This window comes from Streptopelia decaocto (assembly GCF_964273445.1).
Source record: "Streptopelia decaocto genome assembly, chromosome: 1".
Taxonomy (NCBI): Eukaryota; Metazoa; Chordata; class Aves; order Columbiformes; family Columbidae; genus Streptopelia; species Streptopelia decaocto.
This window is the reverse complement of record NC_138663.1, coordinates 105,260,052-105,283,921: the sequence shown is the minus strand read 5'-3', so window position 1 is coordinate 105,283,921 and position 23,870 is coordinate 105,260,052. Positions and strand designations below refer to the sequence as shown.

At 37.2% G+C, this 23,870-nt stretch overlaps 1 protein-coding gene across 1 annotated transcript in view; it reads right to left on the bottom strand.

Annotated features, from left to right (window-relative positions):
- Positions 1 to 23,870, bottom strand: part of CDKL5 (cyclin dependent kinase like 5) — an 80,857-nt gene that overhangs the window by 20,428 nt on the left and 36,559 nt on the right. Inside the window, exons 7-13 of the mRNA XM_082069913.1 lie at positions 23,666 to 23,756; positions 18,945 to 19,134; positions 14,605 to 14,685; positions 10,035 to 10,195; positions 6,458 to 7,484; positions 3,507 to 3,612; positions 1,306 to 1,429 (exon numbers count right to left, since the gene is read on the bottom strand). Of these exons, the coding sequence (XP_081926039.1) occupies positions 1,306 to 1,429; positions 3,507 to 3,612; positions 6,458 to 7,484; positions 10,035 to 10,195; positions 14,605 to 14,685; positions 18,945 to 19,134; positions 23,666 to 23,756 (1,780 nt within the window). The remainder of the gene's footprint in view (positions 1 to 1,305; positions 1,430 to 3,506; positions 3,613 to 6,457; positions 7,485 to 10,034; positions 10,196 to 14,604; positions 14,686 to 18,944; positions 19,135 to 23,665; positions 23,757 to 23,870) is intronic.

The following is a 23,870-nucleotide window of genomic DNA, read 5'->3' as shown; positions in this document are numbered from 1 at the left end:
AAAGCAAAACAAGATTCCCATTGGCTTGTGTTATAGGCAAGATAAAAAGATTCAGATATGAAGGACAACAAAATTTGTAAAAGGGTTCAACAGTAGGAATAAATACCTTATTTAGCCACATAAGTCACAACATAAGTACCACCTTTTTTACATAAATGACTGGATTCCTCAGCTAACTTCAAGAAAATGGATGTAGGTGGAGCTACTGGAGGACAGGAAGCAGACTCTAGTCAGTCAGGGCAGGTGACAAGGGTTCTGGAGTGAACATCTTCTATTACTGACACGGGTATATAACCTGAACACAGGCTGAAATACCAGCTGCTTCCCTTCCCCACCCCTCACCCCCCTTTCTTATTTAAGCAGATAATTCACAGGTTGTTCATGTGAAAACACATTAAGTCAACAAACCACTGAAAGAGTTCTTTAGAGAGCATGATTTTATCGCACTTTCAGAGAGCAGTGTTTCAGATAGTGGGATGAAGCATAGTTGAACCATGCAAATGCAAACAGTCCATTCCTCCCACCAATCCTCTGGAGCTCCATTTGCTTATTTTTATTGTGTGCTTTACTGTGACTGAGCAAAATAGAAGATTAAGAGTATTTTAGGGCTGAACAGCTCTCAGAGCAACAAAATTATGATAGTTCCCTTTAAGTCCTGCAAAGCTACACATACGCTGTCATTCTATTAGCGTAATTATACTTAATTGTTCTATGTTATATAATGGAGCCATGTGATGCTTTTAATCTTTTAAAATCAATATACAACACTAAGATGTTGCTTAGTCCGTTTTCCCATAGAATGTACTCATTTCCTTCTGTGGTGCGTAAGCAAAAAGAGCAGCAGTCCCCATTGTAGAGCAAATATTATATTCTTCATTAATACAGTCCTATTTTATATATGGAAACATGCATTTTGATTTTTTTTTTTTTCCGGTTGTCTGACAATTCATGCTTCTGGAATCCACAAAAAAAGCTATGGCCTTGCTATCCATACTATATGCACACAAGCACTTTGTATTATCTTTAACTGAAGATTAAGAGTGGAAAAAAAATCAGGAAAGACTGGACAAAAGTATATAATCTTTAATGCATTCAGTGTGATAGTGTAACGAAATATTTCTTGTTGCTCAAAAAGGGACAGCAAACATGCAATGCTATGACAAGTATAGTCAGAGGAAGCAATGAAGCATGTATAGACAATTGCAAATTTGGAAAAAAAACTTAGCTGTTCTTTTTTCCCCTCGTGTTAAAAATCCTTTTTTTTTCCCTGCCATTCTCTACATATCTGTGTAAATAACAACTCACCAGGTGTCAAAGGTGGTTTGTCTCTTTGAGTGGTTTGCCACCGTGCTGCTGTCTGCTGGTAACACAGAGGCTCTGTTTGACACATTGTTTTCTATGTACGTACTGTCTGGACGCGGAGATGGAACTGAACAGAGAAACAGCAAACAATATACACTGAGCTCTGCCGAAAATCACATCTTTCAGTTGTCTGCTTCCTCTCTACCTCTTTCACAGAAACAAGACAGTGAAGACACAGTTGTACTTTATATGTGACCGAAAAAAAAAGCTGTTTTATGATACTTGCAAGGTAACATTGGTTGTAAAAAGAGAACATTATCAGAACTTGGGTAAGCTGTTACTAGATTTGAGAACATTTCTATCTGTACAGAGTCACAAGTGCCATCAATATTTAAAACCAAGACATAGAATAAAAGGTTAGAATACAATTATTAAAGACACAAACCACTATAGTTTACGCTTTGCCTTCACTTAGACCTTAAAAGAAACAGTACTCATCCTGAAAGAAATTACTTTAGATTTTAATATAATTAAGAGATTATTTGCTAAAAATGAAAGGATCAAAATCAGATATTACTTATTTTTCAAACAGACGTACTGTGGTTTTGAACATAGGTTATACAGATCTAGAACATAAATTTATTAGAATCATGAATATCACCAGAAATACCTGCACTGGATTAAGAATTGATGATACACTAGTTGCAGCATCACTACAGCATCACACTATACCATTTATCAAAACTAGATCTCATTTTTTGTTCAAGCTGTAGTAGAAATGTACATGCTAACAACCTCTGTATTAAGTCAGTACTTAAGAATTGTTTAAATATGAATTTACTTTTTTCACAGTAACTTTTTCTTTCAATTGTTTGCCTATACCATTATTGAAGTATTATTTAAATATAGCATAATTTTTCCAGTGCAATAATGAAGTCTGTGAACTAAAATATAGTTGTTTCAAAGCTATAATTGAAGAGGAAGAAACCTCTAGTTTATGATAAGGAATTGAATGCAAACCCAGACCTACAGTTTACTTAGCACGTGACTTACGGAAAGTCATTCTTCCCTGGACCTTCTGTTTCACTATGTATAAAGAAGAAAGATAATCCATGTCCAATTTTAGGAGGGTTTAAGGATCAGTAAAAGCACCACAGGACTGAGGATTCTTAGGGATTCTCTGTTGCACGTGCTACAAAATCTTACATTCTAAAGCATTGCTCAAAACAGTACAAGCTTGGATATTGCTCACAGGTTTTAATATTACAATGGGACACTTAGAAGGATTGGCAGATTTTAACATGTCTAAATCAGGTCATCAGCCAGCTGATCAACCTGAAGAGGATTAGAGAGAGATTTGTGACTCCACTTAAGGTTATTAGGTGACTCATAATCTACTTTTAGCTGATTGGGACTTCTTAAGGTTCAGGGGAGCCCCACAAACCTCCTAATGCTTGCATGACTGTAATTAGCTTCTTATCACCTTTGTCTTTTTCGAGAGGCTAAACCCAGGTTTAGCCATGAGGCACCTGCTAGAAATCACCATCTTTTGTGTACTGTAATAGAACAATATCTGTCTATGTGTATACACATAGACACACACACAACACATATCCATCCATCCATATATATGCACATACACAGTTCTGTGTTGTTATTTATTCTGAACTGCAATGATGTAAGTGTGCTTCTGCTTGTAGGAAACCCTGATCTTTAGTAATTCTGAACAAAATAAATGAATATAGGTTTGGAGCAATGAAAAACTTGCATTACAGCTTCATGCACCACAGTATCTGAAATAGATCAGTAAGTACGTCAGTGTGTTACAAGTACAAAGGTGTTCGGATATAATGTTAATAAGAATTTAAAATATGAATTAAAATATTAATTCACTATTTACTCTGGTAATAATTATTTACTTTGTTCAACTCCCCCTGGTAATTATCTTCTGCTTTAAAAGGTACTGCACTGGAAATACTTTTTAGTCAAAGTGAGTTATCATTTTGAAATAGATAATATGATACTACTACAGTTATTGCATACAACATAGCAGGTCAACCCAGTCTCTGAAAGTGGGTAACTATTCTTTTTCCAATACATTTTTTTAGTTGTTCATGTTAGTTCTCTGTGTCAATTTCCACTACTTAATTTATATTCCTTGTTAAAATTCTTGTTTAATTTTGAAAGATCCACCATAAAATTACCTCTGTAAAAGCTGCCAACTCTTCTCGGAACAGGGTCATTATACAGAATTCTATTTTCCTTAGAAGATGCTCCATCTTCTGTGTGTGGATCATGATATGCTCCACCCTAAACAAAAGTAAAATCAACTATTTAAAATGAAAGACTATAAACTGATTCGCAGCTTTTAACCATCATAGATAAGCAAGAAACCCCAAACCATTTTCCTTTCATGTTATTAATAACTGCCAATATCAAATCACAGACTATGTAATCAATAATTATTTGGTTTTGCTGTCTGCTTGCTTTTTCCATAATGGCATTAACAAAATTTTGCCTCTTAGTTGTAATTTTAAAGACTTGACCATGATTCAGACTCTCAAATTTTTGCTGTGAATGAAATGCAGTTGTAACATCTTTGGAGGATCTTTTATTAGAGGCCTCGTTGAATTAATTTCTGATGAAATATGGTCACTCTGCTACTGATAAATTTTAAAAAGCAAACAGGAAATGCATACAATTAGTGACAATTGCAACACCAAAGCACTATCTCTTACCAGCTGTTATACAGTAGCACTAGAGGTACCAACAGTCACGAAATCTACTGTATGCAAAATAAGAGGTAGTCCCTGAACTAAGAAATCTATAAGCTAAATAATAAAGTCAGACAGGATAGCAAAACCAATATTATTACCTCTAATTAACTCTGTTTTCCTGAATACAGTACTTCCTGGAAGGTACAGTACTTCAAGTAAAAGCTTAAGTACACTCCTAGAAACATCCATGTGCATGTAATGTGCCACCAAATATGACTTAATGCCAATCTTAAATGAACTAGATGCTGCAATTTTTCCCACAGCATGGACCAACCAGATAAAATTCAATGGTCTCTACAAGACCCCACAGGAAACTGTACTGAAACCCCTACATGAATTTAAATCTAGAATGTCCAAGGACAACAAAAGTTAAAAAACCAAAACCACAAAAACCCCAATGAGAATTAAAAATTGGGATTCCAGTTCACGATACCATGATTTGCAAAATCTATTTTGCCTTTTAGTAATAAAGATCTGGCCTCACTGTCACAGATAAAACAACTTGAAACTGTGCCAAGACGAAAAATGGAGCTAAAACAAGGCTTTAAATCACAGCTTGATTCTTCTAAAAATTTGCAGGAGGCTGAAGCATTTGATTAAGTTACTAGTTGTGTAAGATACCTCTGCTTAGCAGTTAAGTTACAAAAATGAGACAGTAATAGCAGCTTGTACTTGATTTTCTTCTGCTTGCCCCCTTTTGTGTATGTTCAATTTAAAATAAAAAGGAACCCTTGAAACAGAAGTGTTGTACGGAGACTGGAAAAGCCGCAAAACTAACAGTGAATACAAGTCCTTTTTTCTTTTTTCAAGCAAGATTTAAAGCCTAGCAAACAAAGAATGTTTTTCTTTAAAAAGACTCGGTAGAGCTAAAGAGAAAATCAATGAGAAAAGACAAACATGGAAGTGAGGAAACTTCACAAAATAGGAGCACAGAGAGAGAACCAGTAGAACTGAATGGAAAAAAGTGACATGAAAACAAGAAAGAATCTTTGAGAACACTTAGGTTATTCCTGATTTTTTTAGCTCAGTAATCCTGAGGGAAGTTAAGTTTTCTGACTTCTAATGCAGAATGTAGCAAAAGAAAAGCAAAAAGGATAGGAAGAAGCCAAAGAATGATTTCATTGTGAAATGCCTCTACAAGGCATACGATTGAGAATTTAATTCTGATTTGTTGTTGAAAGTACTAGAAACAAAAACAGCTTTGTGAATTTACAAACTTGCCATCCATTTCAGAAGGGTATTTTTCTTTTCAGACTTCTGATGGTTGAAATACAGATTTTAAAACATTACCTGAAGGCATAGGTTTAAAAACACTGACCATAAGAGATAAAGGCAAGTTCTTTACAAATCACTAGGCATTCCAAAACAAACCCAAAATGAACAAAAACATAAGCGTTAAGATACACACCAATATTTCTAATTAAAATAAAATGTCAACCATTTGTCGAAAGATAAAGAATGACCTAATAAAAGCAATCTGCCTCTACACACTACGAAATAAAATTAAAATAACTTATCAAATTAACATCTGCTATATAATGCAGAAAAAGATCCTAATGCTCTGAAGAAAACAAGATAGCATGAGTTTTTATTATCAAAACCTCAAATGTTGATGTTATTGCCCTTCTACAGTAACATCTTGAAGAATAATTAACATTTAACTTAACTGAAATGAGAGAAAAATGACTTCAGAAGTGTTGTGTAAGGAATGTAAATCAACACCAGAACCAGCCCTTCCTCTACTTATTAAATAATGTTCTCAGTAAAATACAACATGGTATCTAGTGACAGAAATCACTGTAAGGAGTAAATTTACCAGTGGCTTCTTCAACACAAAATCTCTAGACTACCCCAGTCATTTATCATACTACTCAAGAGAAATATTGCATGTCTTGATATTACTCTAGTAAATGATGGCATTTCAGCAATAATGTCCTGCTATAAGCAAGTGAAAAGCTGACTTCAAAAATTAACATTAGCATTCATAACAGAAAGACATACGGTAACAAAAAACACAAATGAGAAGGTTAATTAAGCAAAACAATATGATAAAAATGTAATCACACAACGTAACCAAAGACTAGGAACTACTAACGAAATTTTAGCTTCAGAGACGAATTTTTCTGTTCTCACATTTCAGTACTTTAAGAGAATGGTATTCCTACACCATTTAAAACAAAAATCTTTTAAATAGTCTCCCATTTTGCACTTGAAATATTTAGCCCTCCTGAAAAAGAACCCCAACATCCCTTGCCTTCTAACAGGGCAAATAATTAATTCTTTAAAGAAAGAAAAAGAAGAAGAAAGCAAGCAGGACACAGTCCTCACATGAAACAGAGAAAGGCATCCTTCCATAACAGACAATATTTTGAACTAACCCTATTAGTATCTTCCGTACAGTCTTCTCGTGATGAGCCAACAGATCTTGTGAGTGACTTATGCTGCACCTGTGGAGATAACAGTTGCAGGCTGTTTGCTCTGGCTGCCATCCCTTGCCCTACGCTCAAGCCACCCTCTGAGCCCTTTGACCTCACTCTGTCCCGGCTCACATACATCGAGTGTCTATGAGGGCGCTGCTGTGAAGAAAAAGGACTGGTATAACCTAGACCATAGGAAAAAGATTCATGTGGAGCAGACAGAGAGTGGGAATGGCTTCCATCCATGTGATCTGGCAGTTTCAACTCCTCCATTGTTTTGGAGTGTCTTGCTGATGGTCTTCGGGTATCCAGGGTGCCCTCGCTGCGGTTATTCCTCCCAGATGGACTGAGCAAAGTTCTGTTATCACTGTGTCGGGGAGCAGTTGGGCTGGTAGGGGAGTTCAAGTCCATACAGCTGGATGGGAAATACCTGCTGCTGTTTGGTTCTGCAGCTTGGGCCCTGACCTCAGACAGGTTGCCCACGGATTTTGAGTCTGTCAGAACCCCATGGCTCTTTGACTTTGTCCGATACGAAGGACTCTTAGAAGACTGTGGGATAGTATCAATGTAGCTGTGGCGACTGTGCTTGTCACCAGGTTGCAGTGTCCCAGTTTTGCTCTGAGAAGTTTCCATAAATGAATGCCGGTTCTGCTGAGATCTGGTGTTAGACTTCAGGAACTTTGTGCCTGGACCATCCGAACTTTTTGGGTCTACATTGAAATCAAATTCTGTTTTGGCCTTTGTTTCCTTTGGGCTGAGAAGATGGGGCATGTTATTATTGGCTAGATCCTTGTTGCCAGATCCAGGTGTGTTGCTTGATTTTTTTGTATGCATTGGACTATGGGCAGCTCCAGGAAGGTTTCCATTTAAAAAGCTTTCATTTGCTGGAAGACCCTCTTCTCTTGGTCCGCCAACCCCTAGTGTCTGTATATCCTTGCTGTTTGATCTGTGGTGTGACTGCAAAGCAGAGCTTTTGCTGGCTTGATTTCTACATTAAAATGCATAAAGAAGCATTAATATACCAGATTACATATTCATGTATTAATAACTTCAACAGAAGTACACACATTTCAGAAGAGAGTTGCCATTTAAAACCACAAAATTTAACTCCAGTAAGATCAAATACTGCCAACTAGGCATCAGCAGCTCCACTAAAATAATAGATTTTCTAGTGTTAGTACACTGCTGTTTCTTTCTGATTATATCCTGATGGACAAACTCAGCTTTGGTTAATGGATTTTCCTGACAAATACAATAAAGATATAAAATCCAGTCACAGAGATTCCAACGTATATTTACACATTCATGAATATGCGTGAGTAATAAAAGTGCACATCAATAACATAAGCACTACATTACGAAAATCAGGTGTATATCCATTGAAAAAGTCTTAAATACACCGGGCATATGAAAGTGAAAGTAGAACAATAAAGTACATCAGCACTATCAAAAAGCTGATAAAATTAATGCTCCAGGCTATCTAATGTATGTCTGATTTGGAGGAGAAGAGAGGAGGGGGAAAAGTGGATATTATGCTGGCAAAGACATCCAGATGGAGTGAGCCTGAGCTCAGCACAGCAGAACAAGCCCTCTAACATCAAAGATGGACTCAAAATGCTCTGCAACCACACTGACTTGGTACAGAGCTACTTGGTGATGTCCTTAACTTCCACTCTCCTTTCCAGCTCTCCTGGTTTTGGGACTATGGAACTGAGATATGAGTTGGTTCTGCAGTGTATTTGAGCAGAATTTATTATCTGAGATTTTCTGGCATAAAAAGCAATTCTGCTTTCTGGACTTACGCTGGTATTGCAAACTAGCCATGACTGAACAGTGCTGCAGCTGTACTTGTTAGCCATGATAGACTTAAGCTGGCTATCAACAGTCAAATTATTTCTGTACCAAACCTATGATAATGCCTTTAGTGCTCTGAAAGGGGCCTACTAGAAAGATGGGGACAGCCATTTTAGCAGGGCCTGTTACAACAGGACAAGCGTAATGGTTTTAAACTAAAAGAAAGGAGATTCAACATAGACATAAGGAAGAAATTGTTTACAATGAGGGTGGTGAAACACTGGCCCAGGTTGCCCAGAGAGGTGGTAGATGCCCCATCCCTGGAGACATTCCAGGCCAGGCTGGACGGGGCTCTGAGCAACCTGATCTAGTTGAAGATGTCCCTGCCCATCTCACGGGCTTGGACTAGACAACCTTTGACAGAGCCTTCCAACCCAAACTATTCTATGGTTCTATATATTACTGAGGGTGAAAGTGAGAGCTCACTGTACAAATGAGTTTGTACATTTGTTGGTCTTGTTGACAATTACAATTGGATAATGCTAGCCATTTTTATACTTAAGACTTTTTTATTATCCACTGTTAGCAATCTAATTATGTACTCTACTACAGTTTCTAGAAATTTAGCACTTTTAATGTCAGTTGAAAAGAATTTTTAGTTCAAAGGAAGTATATTTTTTTAAAAATTTGGAGATATAAAGAACCTACTAATTTTAAATCAAGCAGCTGGGTAAGCCTTTGTATTAGACAAGAAGTTTGCCACGGACCTAGGTTTTCCTTTCTGACGCCACATCCGTAACTGTAAAACTTCTAGCCTAAATACCTATAAGGGCAGCTAAAACTTTCTGGTGTCTATCTCCGAAAAAGCGTATCTTGTAAATGTCACCATCCCAAATCCTAAAATGGAGAGTAATTTTTTTAATCTCACAGGAAGAGCTAAAGAAAAACATGGCTTGGATTAAAAGCCACTATCATTCTGCCTACTTCAGAGGGTGACCTCAGGAAAGCTTTTGTCAGAGGAATGCCATGAGGCTTTTTGTGCTGAAGTATTTTACCCACCAGCAAACCTGGTTTGTTGTACTAAAATCAAGTAGCTTCTCTCAAGCTGTGTGGGTCCAAGAAGAGAGTCACTGAGCAAAACCATCCTGCTTAAAGTTCAAGTAGGCTAGACTTTACCCATAACTGCAACTACACGCAAAATTCTGTTCATCCCAAATTTGGAGCATGACCAATCCACGCAATTTTCAGGACATTTAGCTGCTACTAACCTGTGTGAATTTTGAACGTTCAAATAGCAAAACCTTGGATAGATTTGCACATATACAGTAATGGTAGCATTCCAAAGAAAAGAGCATTTCTTTAGAATCTCAGGCATTCTCCAAGCCACAAAATTCCTACTGCTGTTCAAGAAAAAGGCTAAACATTTGTTTAAGATGGGTAAGCCAACTTATTTTTCCTTTGCCATATGCAGAAGGGGCTTGAATATTACCTTTTTTTTCCCCCAAGAAGTATTCAGCCTGATGTAGAAAGTTAGCAAAAATTTCAGCTTGAATGGCTGAAATACAGTAAAACTGTGTCTACTGCCTTTATTTGGTGAGGCAACACGGAACAGTATCCATGTCTCAATGTGCTCAAACTGTCAAATTACTACTTTTCTTGTAGATGACGTTGTACATAAGCATGACAGCAACTCACTCATTGGCAGTGCAAATGTCAGTGATGATGGTGACACAACTATGTTTACCTGTTAGATAACGTGTTGCTGTCTCCATGGTAAGGTTTTCTCTTAGCTGACCGTGAAGGAGAGCTTCCACAGCGATCCAAGAGTCTTTGGGTTTGAAATGAAGGATGGTTCAAACACTGTTCGGTCAAATATCTGTCTGCTGGGTCTAGCTTCAGTAAGTTCTTCGGAAAAGAAATCCCAAAGTTCAAATGTTAGTATCTCTATTTGCATCCACAAAAAATGTAACAAAATAAAGAACATCATTGGGATAGCTTTTTAATCTCCAGAGTTTCTGTGATGAGATGTAACTGCTAGAATAATTTAATGTTGTATTAAACTACATACAATACAAAATAAACACTTACAAAACCTATATTCTACTTAAGATGTTAAAGGCCTCAGCCTTGCTTATTATGAAACATATATATGTGCTACATATACACAAATATAGTATATATGTGTGCTTAAAATACGCTTAAAATACAAAAATATCTAAAATTTTAAAAATATAATCTATGTATATACCTATACACGTTTAAAAGATATATATTTTCTAAATATTTTTCAGGATATACCTTACAACAATGTTGGTTAGAACAAAAAGATATTATATTTACCAGTAATAAAATGCTACAATGAAACAGGCTTCACAAATACACAGAACAAGCATATGAGAACATTCTTATATAAGCAAAAATAGTATTTTAAAGTTAGCATTAAAAAAAAAATAGAAATACAAGAGTTCTTGGTTTTACTTATAGGGTTCAAGTCCACCCATTTTTTAAAGAATCATCTAAACTGTTTACAACGCACTCAGAATAACATTTGCCTTACAATTGTTAAGATTTTCTGTGATTCTAAACAAAGACACTTTCTGACATGTAAAAAAATATTTAATCATGCAATTGAACACCAGCAGGTTGGGTATTTTGATCAGTTTGAAAGGTTTCTGGCGGAAACAGGGTAATACAAAACTTACCTTGGAATATTTGAACATGGATGATTGTCAGCAAGGATAAAAGTTTGAATGGCTATTAAGTAAAAATAATAGCTTTTTTTAAAAGGGTCATATAGGTTGAATAGAGAACAACTCTGTGTATATATATGCATGTGTATATACACATACAATGCATATCTGTATATGCATTAACATAGTATTCAGGCACTTGACCACAAACAGGTTTTCCCTTCACAGGGTCCCCACACTTCAAAATGGAAAACACTCAGGAAACAAAGCAAGTGGCAAACTACATTCCTTACGTCATTTGGTCATACAGTATGCGGCATCTTCCCTTCTCGAGTGACAATCTTTTTCTTTCCTCCTTTTTTCTGGTGCTCATCGCTACAGTGGCTCAAATGGCCCAGACACACACAAGAAGGCCAGACAGCCAGACATGATTTCCACATTCCACAGAGGATGTTCAGACGCTTCCCTCAAGTGCCCGTACACTAAGGTGCAGAGCCTGGACCACAAACAAGGAGAACTCAAAAGTCCACAGGGAATCACAAGGCTGTGAACCTGCCTGGAATCACAGAGCAGTAGTGGGACATGGCTCATGGCTAAGGCATTGTCACTGATGGCTACAGCTGGCTTCAGAAGGAAGGGGGTGGGGAGGGAAAAGAGTGACACTTCATAGAATTGAGTTCCTGGATGGTATCAAATGCCAGCATGAAACAGAAGGTACATCCATGGACAGTCTCTAGGTCAGGATTAGAAGGGAAAGTAACACTGTGATGTTATGGTGTGTGTTTGCTAAAAACTAGACATAAAAATGCTCCTAGAAGATGAAGAGGACAACTCTATACAACAAGAAGCAGAAGTCTCCTGGTCACAGGTCTTTACCCTCTTGGCAGACTTCAACTATCCAGACATCCAGCCTGTGTAGATGATCCAAGAGATTTCTAGACTATGTTGGTAGCAATTTCCTGGTGCAGCTGCTGGAGAAGCAAATCAGCCAAGGGCAGGACTTCACTCTACTTGACCTGCTGTGCACTAACAGTAAAACAATGGTGACAAATCTGATCAGAGAACACAGTCCAAGCTGTAGTGACCATAAGATGATTACAGTAAGGATCCAAAGGAAGGATGAGAAGATGAGCATCAGGGATAGGACCCAGGACTTCTGGAGAGCAAACTTCAGCTTCTGTAAGGAATTACTGGGCTGAATCTCCTGTAAAACTGTCATCAGAGGAAAGGTGTACAGGAAATACAGTTGAAAATTGAAGGAAATCAAGAAAATTTCTTGAGAGTTCAGGAACAAAGCATCTTATTGTACAGAAGGTCACAACATTTTGCCTAAGGTCAGGTTGGCTAAACAGGGAGTTTCTTATTGAACAAAAATGCAAAAGAAGAGCATATTAGAACTAGAGTCAAGGACAGGATACAAAGGACGACTACAAAAGCATTGCGTTAGCACCAAGTATAGGCCACTTCAGAAGGCCAAAGTCCAGCTGGAGCTAAGGCAAGTGAAGAATATCAAAGGTAAAAAGAAAGGGTCTTTAAAGTATTCTAGTAGTAAATGGAAGCTCAGAAAAAAAATGCATGTCTGCTCCTGAAGGAAGATAACCAAATGACAGATGATATGAAAAAGACTGAAATACTCAATGTCTTTCTAGCCCAAGTCATCACATGCAAAGGCAGCTCCCAACTCCCAAATGCATGCTTGCAAAACAGCATGGTTTGTGAAGGAGAGGAGCTAGGCAGCAATGGGGCCAAACAGATGCCTTGTCATTAATCTAGTCCAGAAATTCTCTCTAAATAGAGATATATGAAGAACACATTACTTTAGCTGACATAAGTGTGGGTTAGTCAGTAATCTAGCAATCAGACCTGAGGTCCCTGAGAATTCAGATAATGAGGAACACACCAAGCGCAGGCAAGTGCCAGACCATCCAGCGTCTAGAGAAGAGACAGGCATGCAGCAAAGTATGTGCAGCATTTGTAGCATGTAACTTGACCACAAGTCTCTTCTGTTCTCTTCTTGTAGTCTTTTGCTCATTCTTTAACAATGTTCCAACTCCTGAATTAAGTAATGCAGGTCAAAACCAAAATATGCCCTCTACAGAATCCCTGACCTTTCTCACCTTGTAGGGAGAAATATAGACAGATAAGTTGACAAGAATTATTTAAATTGGAATGGCATTACCTGGAAGTCTGTATTTGCCTAAAATTCAAGTGCTTCATTTCACAACTTTGTAACTTTTAAATCGCAGCAAAAGAACCCAAAAGACATTGAGATATAACATAAAAATTAGGATAAAATTAAAATAAACCCTGCCCCAGCACATCTAACAATGGTCTGAAGAATTATCTTGAAATTGCTGCTCTGCAACATATGCTACTACAGCTTGAGCTACAGCTAACGATGTGCCAGAAAAAAGTTTATGTGAATTAGAAAATAGAGGATAATGTATAATATCAAAACCAAGCAATTAGATTGCACCAAGGTACCTACTTTGCAGACTTCATGAAACCAAGGTAAAAGCTATGCTGACTCTCTTCATAAGGCAGGGAGATGAAATGAAAGTTACTTGAACTGGCTAAAAAGAGCAGAGCAAATTTAGTGGATTTCTGCTGGCTACATCAGTACTGTTAAAAGCAAGTAAACACCCAAGCATACGCCAAAGCAGATGACCCCTAGTTTCCAAGACAACTGGCGCAGATGGTCTTGGGACCACACAATTGATTTAGAGTTCATTAGCCATATGCATGCTTTGTATTTGTCCCACAGCACCTTTAGTTCTGAGAGAATACCCCTGTGATTCTAAACCAAATTTTTGACTCTAAGACTTTTTTTTTCCCCAGCTTATTGTGGATGAAATAATGGAAGGGTTGTACTGCAGCTTACCAAGGTGATGTTTTTACAGTACCATAATAAGGACAATAATATGTGTTGTATACCCAGGAATAAGGCACAAATCCATAGCACAAGGTTTTACAGTGTCTGGCCATTTTGAGAGGAGCCAGATTCTCCTCATCCCCCAACAGAAACTATCTCAGGACCTTATCTTAGTTTGGCCATAGGTAACTAGTTGATTTATTCCAAAACAGGACTGAAGAGTAACTTAACAAGCACACTGTGTAGAGGTGAGTGATAACAAGCCGATGAAGTGCTTAGGTTAAAAAAATAAATAAAACAACAACAACAAAAATGTGCATCAACTTTGCCTTTGACAACTATCCACATCCTCATGTTTATCGAGTAACAAATGAACAGCAACTAAGGTTAGCCTAATACTCTGTGTATTTATCTAAATTTATCACGAGTTGAGAGATCACACTCCAGCATTACTAAGGTAACCTGAATATATGTCAGTGTGAATGCATATTGCTGCAAATGATGGTGACTCTTTTGTCTGGCCTATGTACTGTTTATTGAATCAGTGAAATTTGAACAGACGCTCGGGGCATTTGCTGCAAGGGGTATTTTCCTGATTCTGAGGAAATATTAAGCCTTGCTTCAAACAATGGTGATATCAAAGTATCTCAAAAGGAAGGTCACAAGTACTTTTAAGAGGTATTCTATTAGGAAACAAAGATAACTTGTCACGTCTTTCCCCACTTAGTACAGAGAGAAAATTCATTTCCTACCTTCATAAGATCAAGCAACACACCACTTAAAATTCCCAAGTATCTTCTCTCTAAAGACTGTGGATGATTGACTGCTGGAAACTGTAAAAATAATAAAGCATAAATATACTGAGAATGTAAACAAGGTATACATTAATACAATGCTTTAAAAAATAGAAACTACATAGTGAATAAAGTCATGTAATTAATGGGAATCATATGCACTGAAAAAGCTGGTGGTTTATGAAACATTACAAAACATTATAATGAAACAAATAACTGTTTACGTATATATGCATCTAGTCAACTAAAGAAAGTATTCTTGATTAGTAGGGCAGTCAAGGAACCTCGCCCAAATGAGAAATAATCAACTTGGATTCATAAATGTGTTTGTGGCTTTATGATTGACAAGAGGTGGGAGGTTTAAAATAGATTCAGAAATAATGAGTAATATGTGTGTTTTAAAAAAAGGATTGAAAATAGCTTTGAGAGAATTTGAGAGTGCAAATATAGTACTAATTAAATACCAAAGATTAACAGACAATTCCAAAATGTTTTAAGTGAAAAACATCAAAAACCCAAAGGTTTAAGGTTCAGGATTACTCCTGTCGTCACACTAGCAACACGATGAGAAGTAGTGCATATTGCTGGAGGGTGCCTTTCCAACTAGAGTCTGCACAAAACCTCACAAAGGTAGTATTTGGAACTAGCCCTGTCTGGAAAGAAGAACAGAACAGGCAGGGATGTTTTGAAGAAAGAAAAAATAAAGCATAGAATTGTGGTTTTTATGCTTGCCCTGTAAGCAAGGCAAGAATCAAATAGAATGAAGACAGAATCTTTTCTTTTTATTGAATGAAAGAAAAGTTGCCAATATTTCATTGCTATAACATAATACCAACTATAATGAGTTGAAAAGAAACAGAGATCCACTTCTAGACCATGGCACATGTTGAACTGACAGCAAACAACTAGATAAACTGATTTCAGTGAGGTAGATTCAAATTAAAAAACTAAACATATATGCCAGTGTTTTCAGAATTGGAAATTAAGGCTGGATTTCCAACAGAGGCATGAAAAAGCCTCATGGATCCAACTTATGCTGATGTTAGAGAAAATTATGCATTTGAATACAAGAGAAGCAGCTGGAAAAAAAACAAATCAAACCAAAACAACAATCAGCCAGTCTATTGGCATTAAATGGTTTACCCAAAACTATGTAACTGAGATCGCGACACTTTGTTAGCAGGTTCCAGAGTTGTGGAATTTGCCTAATAGTATGCAAATATTTCAGTTGCAGCTTGGCTTGATCCCATCCACATCCTTAAACTTACACAGCAAAGCAAGAATACTGACAATAAGAAGCATGCAGTGTTCTTGTCTACTGGTACATAAAACCATCGCTATATGTCCAAATGGGCTCAAGTCATAGATGAAATACATGAACAAAAATTACTGAGTTATGGTTAGAAATCAATGAAAATACAAGAAAACAACAAAATTTAAGTCAGTAATTAAGACAGACAACAGCAACAAAAAAATATTAACAAACATGAAGATAAACAAACATTTTATGTGGAAGTTTGCTATCGCATAAAAACAAATTGTATGTTTGGTCTAAAATGTCAATGAACAGGAAGTCTGAAAGACTTTTCTTCCTTTACTTCCGTCTGTGCATTTTTGAGCTCTCATACCTAGGGATTGTTACTGTAGGTGCATATATTTACACATTCACCTTCCTCAGATTAAATACGAGCTTCAAACCTGTGCTTTAAAGAACAACACAGCACAAAAACACATTTCCAAAATTGCATTTGGAAGCAAAATGCATTGCACATGCACTGTATGTGCATAAGTGTTAGACCACTAAGAATTGCTGCCCATCATTTATACTGGCATTACTTTTCAAAAACTACATTATGTGAGCTTCGAAGGAAAATGAAAGAGCATTAATTTGAATGTGTTTATTCCTAAATAGTCTCTGTGTTTTTCTTTTAACTTTGCTTTCTCTTGAAGTGGTTTACTAATGACTGAGAATTTGATTAAGTCCAAGTCTGCTGTGTTGATCTTAGAAGGTAACTTAGGTCAACCAAGGCTTTCATGCTTCCTCCACTTTTTACATGAAGCAAATGGCAAAATGGAGCCATGCAAACCAATAATATGAGATGGCTACTCACTGGGATTGTGCAGATTATCCAGCTTATTTATAACTTATTTGTAGAACAATATTTACAGCCCTACATTATCACTCATATTTTCCATAAAGGCATGAACCCATTGGCACTTTCTGATCCCAGATTTATTTTATTTTTCTTGGCCTTCAACATACTATGAATGTTTTCCTCCTCAGAAGGACTGAAAAGAGACCACTAAATACTCCCTAAACCTCAGGAGTGAAGAAAACTGTGTGTGCGCATATATATGTGCATGGAGGAAATGAGCAGGAAGAAAAAACAGAAAAGTATGCAAATGTGCATCTGCATACATGTGCAGGTGGTGCTGGAGTGTTCATACTGTATTTTTTAAAAATCTTGTGCTACAATACCATACCGAAACACATGGATAAACAATTTCACATCCTGGGCTAGTTGTTATCTTATGAACACCCAGTGCCAGATCCAGCTTGTAAGTAATAATTTGCAGGATCAGAGCATACCTTCTATCTGCCATGCAACAGAAAATCTTCCACTATTAAGCACTACGCTACATTCAGAAAAAAATGTACTTTTAAGGTTGTCTTACAGTATGGAATACATTTTCCCCATTAATTAACTAATGAATATCGCATTCCAAACCAACATTTTTTGCAATATTTTTCAAGTTTAGGTCATTATTCAGACTTTACTTCAGCATTCAAAACCTACTCTATTAGAAGACATATGTCACTGTCGTCATCATTAGTATCCTGACTTTACAGGTGGGGCTAAGAAGGCAGGAACATGTCTGAGGCCAAGGAATAAACCATTGGTCCAGGATGAGAACGCTTAGAGCTCTCAACCCTGTGCTAATCACATTAGGTCTATGCTGTCATCTTGAAGTGCTGTATTTTAAAGCTACAAAGATACTTCATTCTCATCCTAAGACATTACAGAGCATTTACCCAACTAAGAATACACTGCACAACTAGAACTGCTGTAAAATTATGCTGAAGAGGCAGTAATTTATTTGCTTACAACTTTTAAAGCATTGCTTTCCTCATAAGAGGTATAATGTTTTAAATAAAAGATCCCATCCAGCCCACTGTTCTAAATAGCATTAAACACACATATGACCTTGCAAGAAATGCTTGTCTAATCGTTTTATTAAATGCTCCATTAATAGAAGGTCTACAAACTTGAACAAAAACTCTTAGGAATTAGCTATCCTGGCAGTTAAAATAATTATCCTAACACCTTAAACCAACTATTTCTTTTCTTACCATCGTCAGCTAAACCAAATTTATGGCAACCTTTAACAAGTTTTAAGACAACTCGGTCCCTCCTCTTTCACTTTCTCATTCTTTAAGTTTTCTCTTTTATAGACTAAAACTCAAGTCTTCAGCATAGATATGTTCTCCTAAAACCTTTCCATGTCTCTTCATAGGATTTTACACTAAGGATTTCAGACCATTTATCAAGATAATAAATTCCCTTTCTAAATAACAGTAATTAATAAAAAATGACAATCAAAATGGAATTAAAAGCAAACATGAGCACAACCACTGACCAAGTATTGTTACAGATAAAGTTATATATTGCTTCTAGGATTTTGCAATATCTCATGTCCCAACTTGAGTAGCTTCTCCACACTATTGAGTCTCTATCATAACATGGTACTGGCAAACCCCAGGGGAACAACTTTGTCAGAAGGAAGAGCTTTTTTACTCACGTGGCTTACAACAGCTCCCCAGGAATAAAAGGCAAAAGACAAAAAGCTCTTCCATCGTGACAGCAGCATCTATGGCCCAGATTTTTCCAACACAGTAGCCTGAAGATAGCAGGTATAAATTTTCTGCACCCCAAACTGACAGGGCTATGTCACTAAATTTCACAGTGCAAACCTGTCAGGGTAATGCTAAGCTGGGTTACAAATGCTAACTTGCATCCCCAAAAAAGTCAAAGAAGTGAAAGAAAATCTTTAATTGACTCTTAACAGTAAATCAAACATATTTGTAAAACTCAGTGCTGGTGTAATCAAAATTTTACTTTGAATTATGAATGTCTTATAATCTAAATATCCTACACTTACACAGAAACATGTGCAATAGATAATGCACAACATAAATGAAAAGAACCTTCAAAGCAACAGAGACAATAGCGTAAATACTACATAAGTAAATGAAAAAAAAAAAAAAAAAAAAAAAAAAGAACAAAGCTTTCTCTTACCCGCAAGCCATGGAAGCGTGGGTTGCTATAGAAGAGCTTCATCTGCTCGGCTGGCAGCGGGCCTAGCACCTTCTGAATGGTAAAGAGCTGGTCAATCTCGCTTTCACCAGGAAACAGGGGCTGCCCGTCACTCAGCTCGCCCAGGATGCAGCCTACAGACCACATATCCACAGCTTTTCCATAAGGGGCTCTGTAAAGTGAACATAAAACATTTTATACCCACTGACACTGTCTTCTTATTGAGCTGTTTCAATTTATTGGCCATATTTCCCATGGCTCGCTTCCTTACAACACAGAAAAATAAACTTTGATATCAAAGAAATTACCCCCAATATCAAGCCCTCTGTTTCTGCCCTGGCTTGCGGGATGTATCACTGCTTGAAAAGGCAGGAGAGGAATTCTCAAGTATCCCTGGGGATCTGGTTACCTTTGTGAAAAATCTTACATACAAGAATAATTTTTTTTACCATTCCAAGTTAAACTAGCACTAACTCCCCTTCTCTCCAGGGGCTGATGACTGTGCTCTGTTCTTGCATTACATTTCTTTTTCCACTGTGCTTAATATGGGGATAGGCACAACTGGGTCTGAGTACTGGAACAGAAATGGCAAGAAATCTGTTCCAGCATTCATATAGTGAAACTGTAATAAGAGAGAAAACAGAATGGCCTTGAAAACTGTTCCTTAAAAAACACAGGTGAGGAGCAATGAAAGCATGATAAAATAAGTAATTCCTATTTAGGAGCAAAGCCAGAGGTGGGATTTTGGGAAGACATTTTGATGGGTGGTCTCTGTGTGCAAGCAATGCTGTGTGGTGAGGAGGATGGCACCTAATATTTTAAACTGCTAACAACAGAAGAAGCTAGGTCATCAATGAAGAGGTGTAGGGAATTCATCAGAAACAAAACTAAGTGGTGTCAATGCTACACTGGCAAGGGCTACACCAGCACTTCTTGAGACTACATACAGGGGTATTTAATGGAAGAAAACGCAATATTGATGATGGGAAATCCAAGAGTGGAAGTTTGTATGAAAAGCAGTGGTAGACTACTGCAACATTAATTCTAAAGGTATGAACACTGAAGAAACGAAGAACCCTTTTGGACAGTTTCTGATTTTCACCCTAAGGTTCTGTTCCTTGGCAAGCTTGTTTAGCTGCCTACCACAACTGTGCAACAGCTAACATATTACATATTGTTGGCTTTTCATTTTTCCTGCTATAGGCCGAAGCAACTCTCTTTCTGTATGCCCAAGTTCTTGCTTGTTGAATTTGTAAAAAATTTTTGTAAGCATCCAACATGTTCCAAGCATCCCTTCTGGATGTTCAGGTTTCAAGAAAAATGACCAGAGAATTGTTCTCATCTAAAAGAAAAAAGCATATAAAAAGAATAAAGACTGGAACAAAGACTGGACTGAAAACACATTTCACTGAGTCTCTTCTTCTTGAAACCTGTAATCCAACAACTCACCTTCTGTTTCAAGAGATTTTTAAGTAACAGCTGGCTTGCCTATTTCTGGAATAAGACAGCAGCAGGAGTTGCAGGTGACAAATCCTATCCTAAATCTGTTCCCTTCACTCCCTCCTTATGCTGATGATCAAAGATGTTTAGAGGGAGAATACTCTGAGGTTAAAGAAAAAGATATCTGAATTTTCCCCATTGATTATTCATGATTAGTTGCTTTACTTTTTGTGGAGGGCACTTTGACACAGGACCCTGTAACCCTTTTGATGATTTAGTTAGGTGAAGGTGAGAAAGCGTTTCTAGCTGGACAATAGCCTGAATGAAACTACAAGCCCACTGAGATGCCTGCTGCAGGAGTGTACAGTAGTTAGGAATGCTGTAGTAGGACACCAGCATTTCAAGAACTGTTTGCCTTTCGGAAACTGCCACGAGACACTCAGTCCTTTCACAAACAATCATCACAAAATCAAGTTTGCCCCATTGGAATAGACTGCTGACAGGGAATCACAAATGGCAAAGCACAGAATGCCCAAGCTCCTGAAGTACTACCACTACAATGGCTCTTCGTGTTAATTCCCTTACTAATTTCGCCTAGCGACTACGTGTGGATTTGCTGAGAGACTCAATGTTTCTTTTTTCTATAATGCTGCTAGTCCAAGCCACCCATTAGGTCAGGTCTGAGTGCCGAGGAAGATCTAAGTTTTTCTCCAAGCTGCAAAAGGCAACACAGACAAGAACTGACTTCAAAGCCAAGGATCTGCTCTTAAGATATTCTGTGCCTGTCCTGGAAAACTGAGGCTCTGTAAACAAAACAGTTTGTGAGAGTGCAACTAAAAAAACATACCTTTTTATCATGACAGAAAAACAAACACATCTTTATTTGCAACCCCTTGAATAGGCAGGTTTCTCCACCAAAATGTGAAACAGGGAAAAGGTGGTTGTACGCTGGGGCATTGGAGAACAAGCCAGGATTACGGCTGAGGAACGGGCTAAAACACAATTGAGGCAGAGACCATCACCCTTCCTTGCTCACAAGAACAAAGGAAGCTGAATCACAGTTTAAGAAGTTTCCACTATTTACTCTGTAGCCAAACAGAAACAAATCAGAAAATGCCCATTTCTTAACGCAGTGGCAGATTAAACCATAACTTTTTTGTTTGAAAAGGCATGCTCAAGACTCCTGGACTGGCAGGATCAGCCTTGTTGGATCACAACAAGCAAACAATTCAATAGTGATGTGGCTGAATAAATGAAATAACTACTATAGGACAGAGAGACCACAAATCAGAAGTACTATAGTCCATTCCTGCACAAATTAAATTCCCTAAATTATGTTTTCATCTAGTAATTTGTTATGCCTTAAAATTTACTGGCTTTTAGCAATATTTTATCATCAAAGGGTACAGAGTATTCCACTAACAGTTACCTGAGGCTCTCCAAAGTGAGTAGATTTTAGATGTTCTGTGAATAATTAGGGAGCAATTTCTTTCCCCTCCTGAAATTTAAGTCTTGAACTTTATCGCAGAACAGAAACCTCTCTGGGACGCATTTTAAAAATGAAAAAGTAAAACTGTATTTGGTAAAATGTATGTTTTAATAATCCTGGGAAGACTTCTGAATATTAGATGCTTATAAAGCATTGGTAAATGCAAGGCAAAGGGGAACGGGTAAGATGAGTGTCTGGGAAACAGAACAGGATTGTCAAGAAGCAGACATGACTTTGTGCCAGAAAAGCTTGGCATTAAAAACATACACCAGCAAAGCTGAAGTCATATGCATTAAATACACATACTACCTCCCTTTCTCTACAAGCTAATCAAACAAATTTAGTCCGTTATAAACAGATGAGATTCCTGTTACATTTCCTTTGGTAGCAAAACAGTTTTGAAAACTGCAGGTGGGATTAATACTACATCTGTCAAGCTTTTCATGTCTTTCCTCCTAAATCCTCACTACTACTATAGATGAAGATTAAAATGTTGTGTAACTAAAAAGGTCACAATTGATGCTTTTTTCCAAGTCTTTTTTTATACTTATACATACATACCTACACACACATGCACTTTGCTGGAAGCTTAATATAATAACTTATTTTCTCCGATATATGAAAAGCTGAGCTTTGAGGTTTTTAGTGACAACTTTAACATACTATTCTGCACATAACAACACAACTGCCTACCAATTAAGACTAAGATTAGCACAGCTCTTGGAATACTGGGATTACTTTATTGACAATGTTATCTAATGCTTTACTATTCAAGAAATGTCTAGTTCAGTGTTAGTCAAAGCATCCAACAAAGACTTGTTTCTCAGCAGCATGAAACATTTTGCCTAAAGAACCCTGCGAATGACTAGTACTTTTTTGATTTGTCCTGTGGCTACCAATTCCTTATTTCCAGGATATGTATATTTAAATACATACAGGGTACATATAGAGGAATTGTATTCTGCAAAAGTATTCATGTAGTTTAGAATAGTGGAGTGCAAAACTTGATGGTAGTCAGAAGAACACATATGTTAATAGTAGATCTCCAGTTATATCTGTCTCTTCCTTTGCCTTTTTGTGTCCTATGAATTTTTTCATACAGCGCACAAAAATCTGTTTAACCTTGTGAGGTAGCGAAACACTAATTTTACAGATTAGTAAGGGAGTAAACTAAATAGTTTGGCTGAAGCTACTCACGTAACTACTGCTTTCACGGGCAACACAACACTTACTTCTCAGTGTTTTATTAAAATGATTCATACAGCCTCCTTCAATAAATTCTTCCTGGCTAGCATAAATTTAGCACCATCCTTCTGAGCTACTTCAGTAGTACTGGTACAGGATAACTGGGAATGAAAACCTAATCACAGTTTTCACCCAAAGGATGAAGAGGACTTGGAGTGTAGCATGGTGAAGGTTGCACTGCCATTGCTGTGTGATGTCCGCCACAGGGCTGATGGAACATTCCAGGCTACAGCACTACCATGGAAACCCCTTCCGAAGGGAATGGGAAGGAATCTGAAGTACATCTGCTACAATTCAGCTTCGTATTTTAATCAGTTAAACACTGCTCAGCTCACAACAGGTCAATATGTCAATGACTCACGCTGACTTACTGGAAATGAACAAAAATTAGTGAAAATCTGGAAGCCTCTTGAAATCTTCCCTTTAAATCAAGCACAGCTCTCCATGGGTAAGTCTTACAAAAGGTGCTTGAAAAAAATATAAAGAATCAATCAAGATTTATCATGGCAGTTCTACAAATTGTACTTACCCAAGCAACAGTTCAGGTGAGCGGTACCATCTGGTAGCCACATATTCTGTATAGTTAGCATTGCTCCCTTCAGAGAGATTACGAGCAAAGCCTGTCAAAGAAACAGTGTGAAAGATTATATCCTATTTAAAATACAATATGTGTATCACCACTGGTTTTGGCACTAAGAACTCACACCTATTTTAATAGAAGCAAATTGTTTACA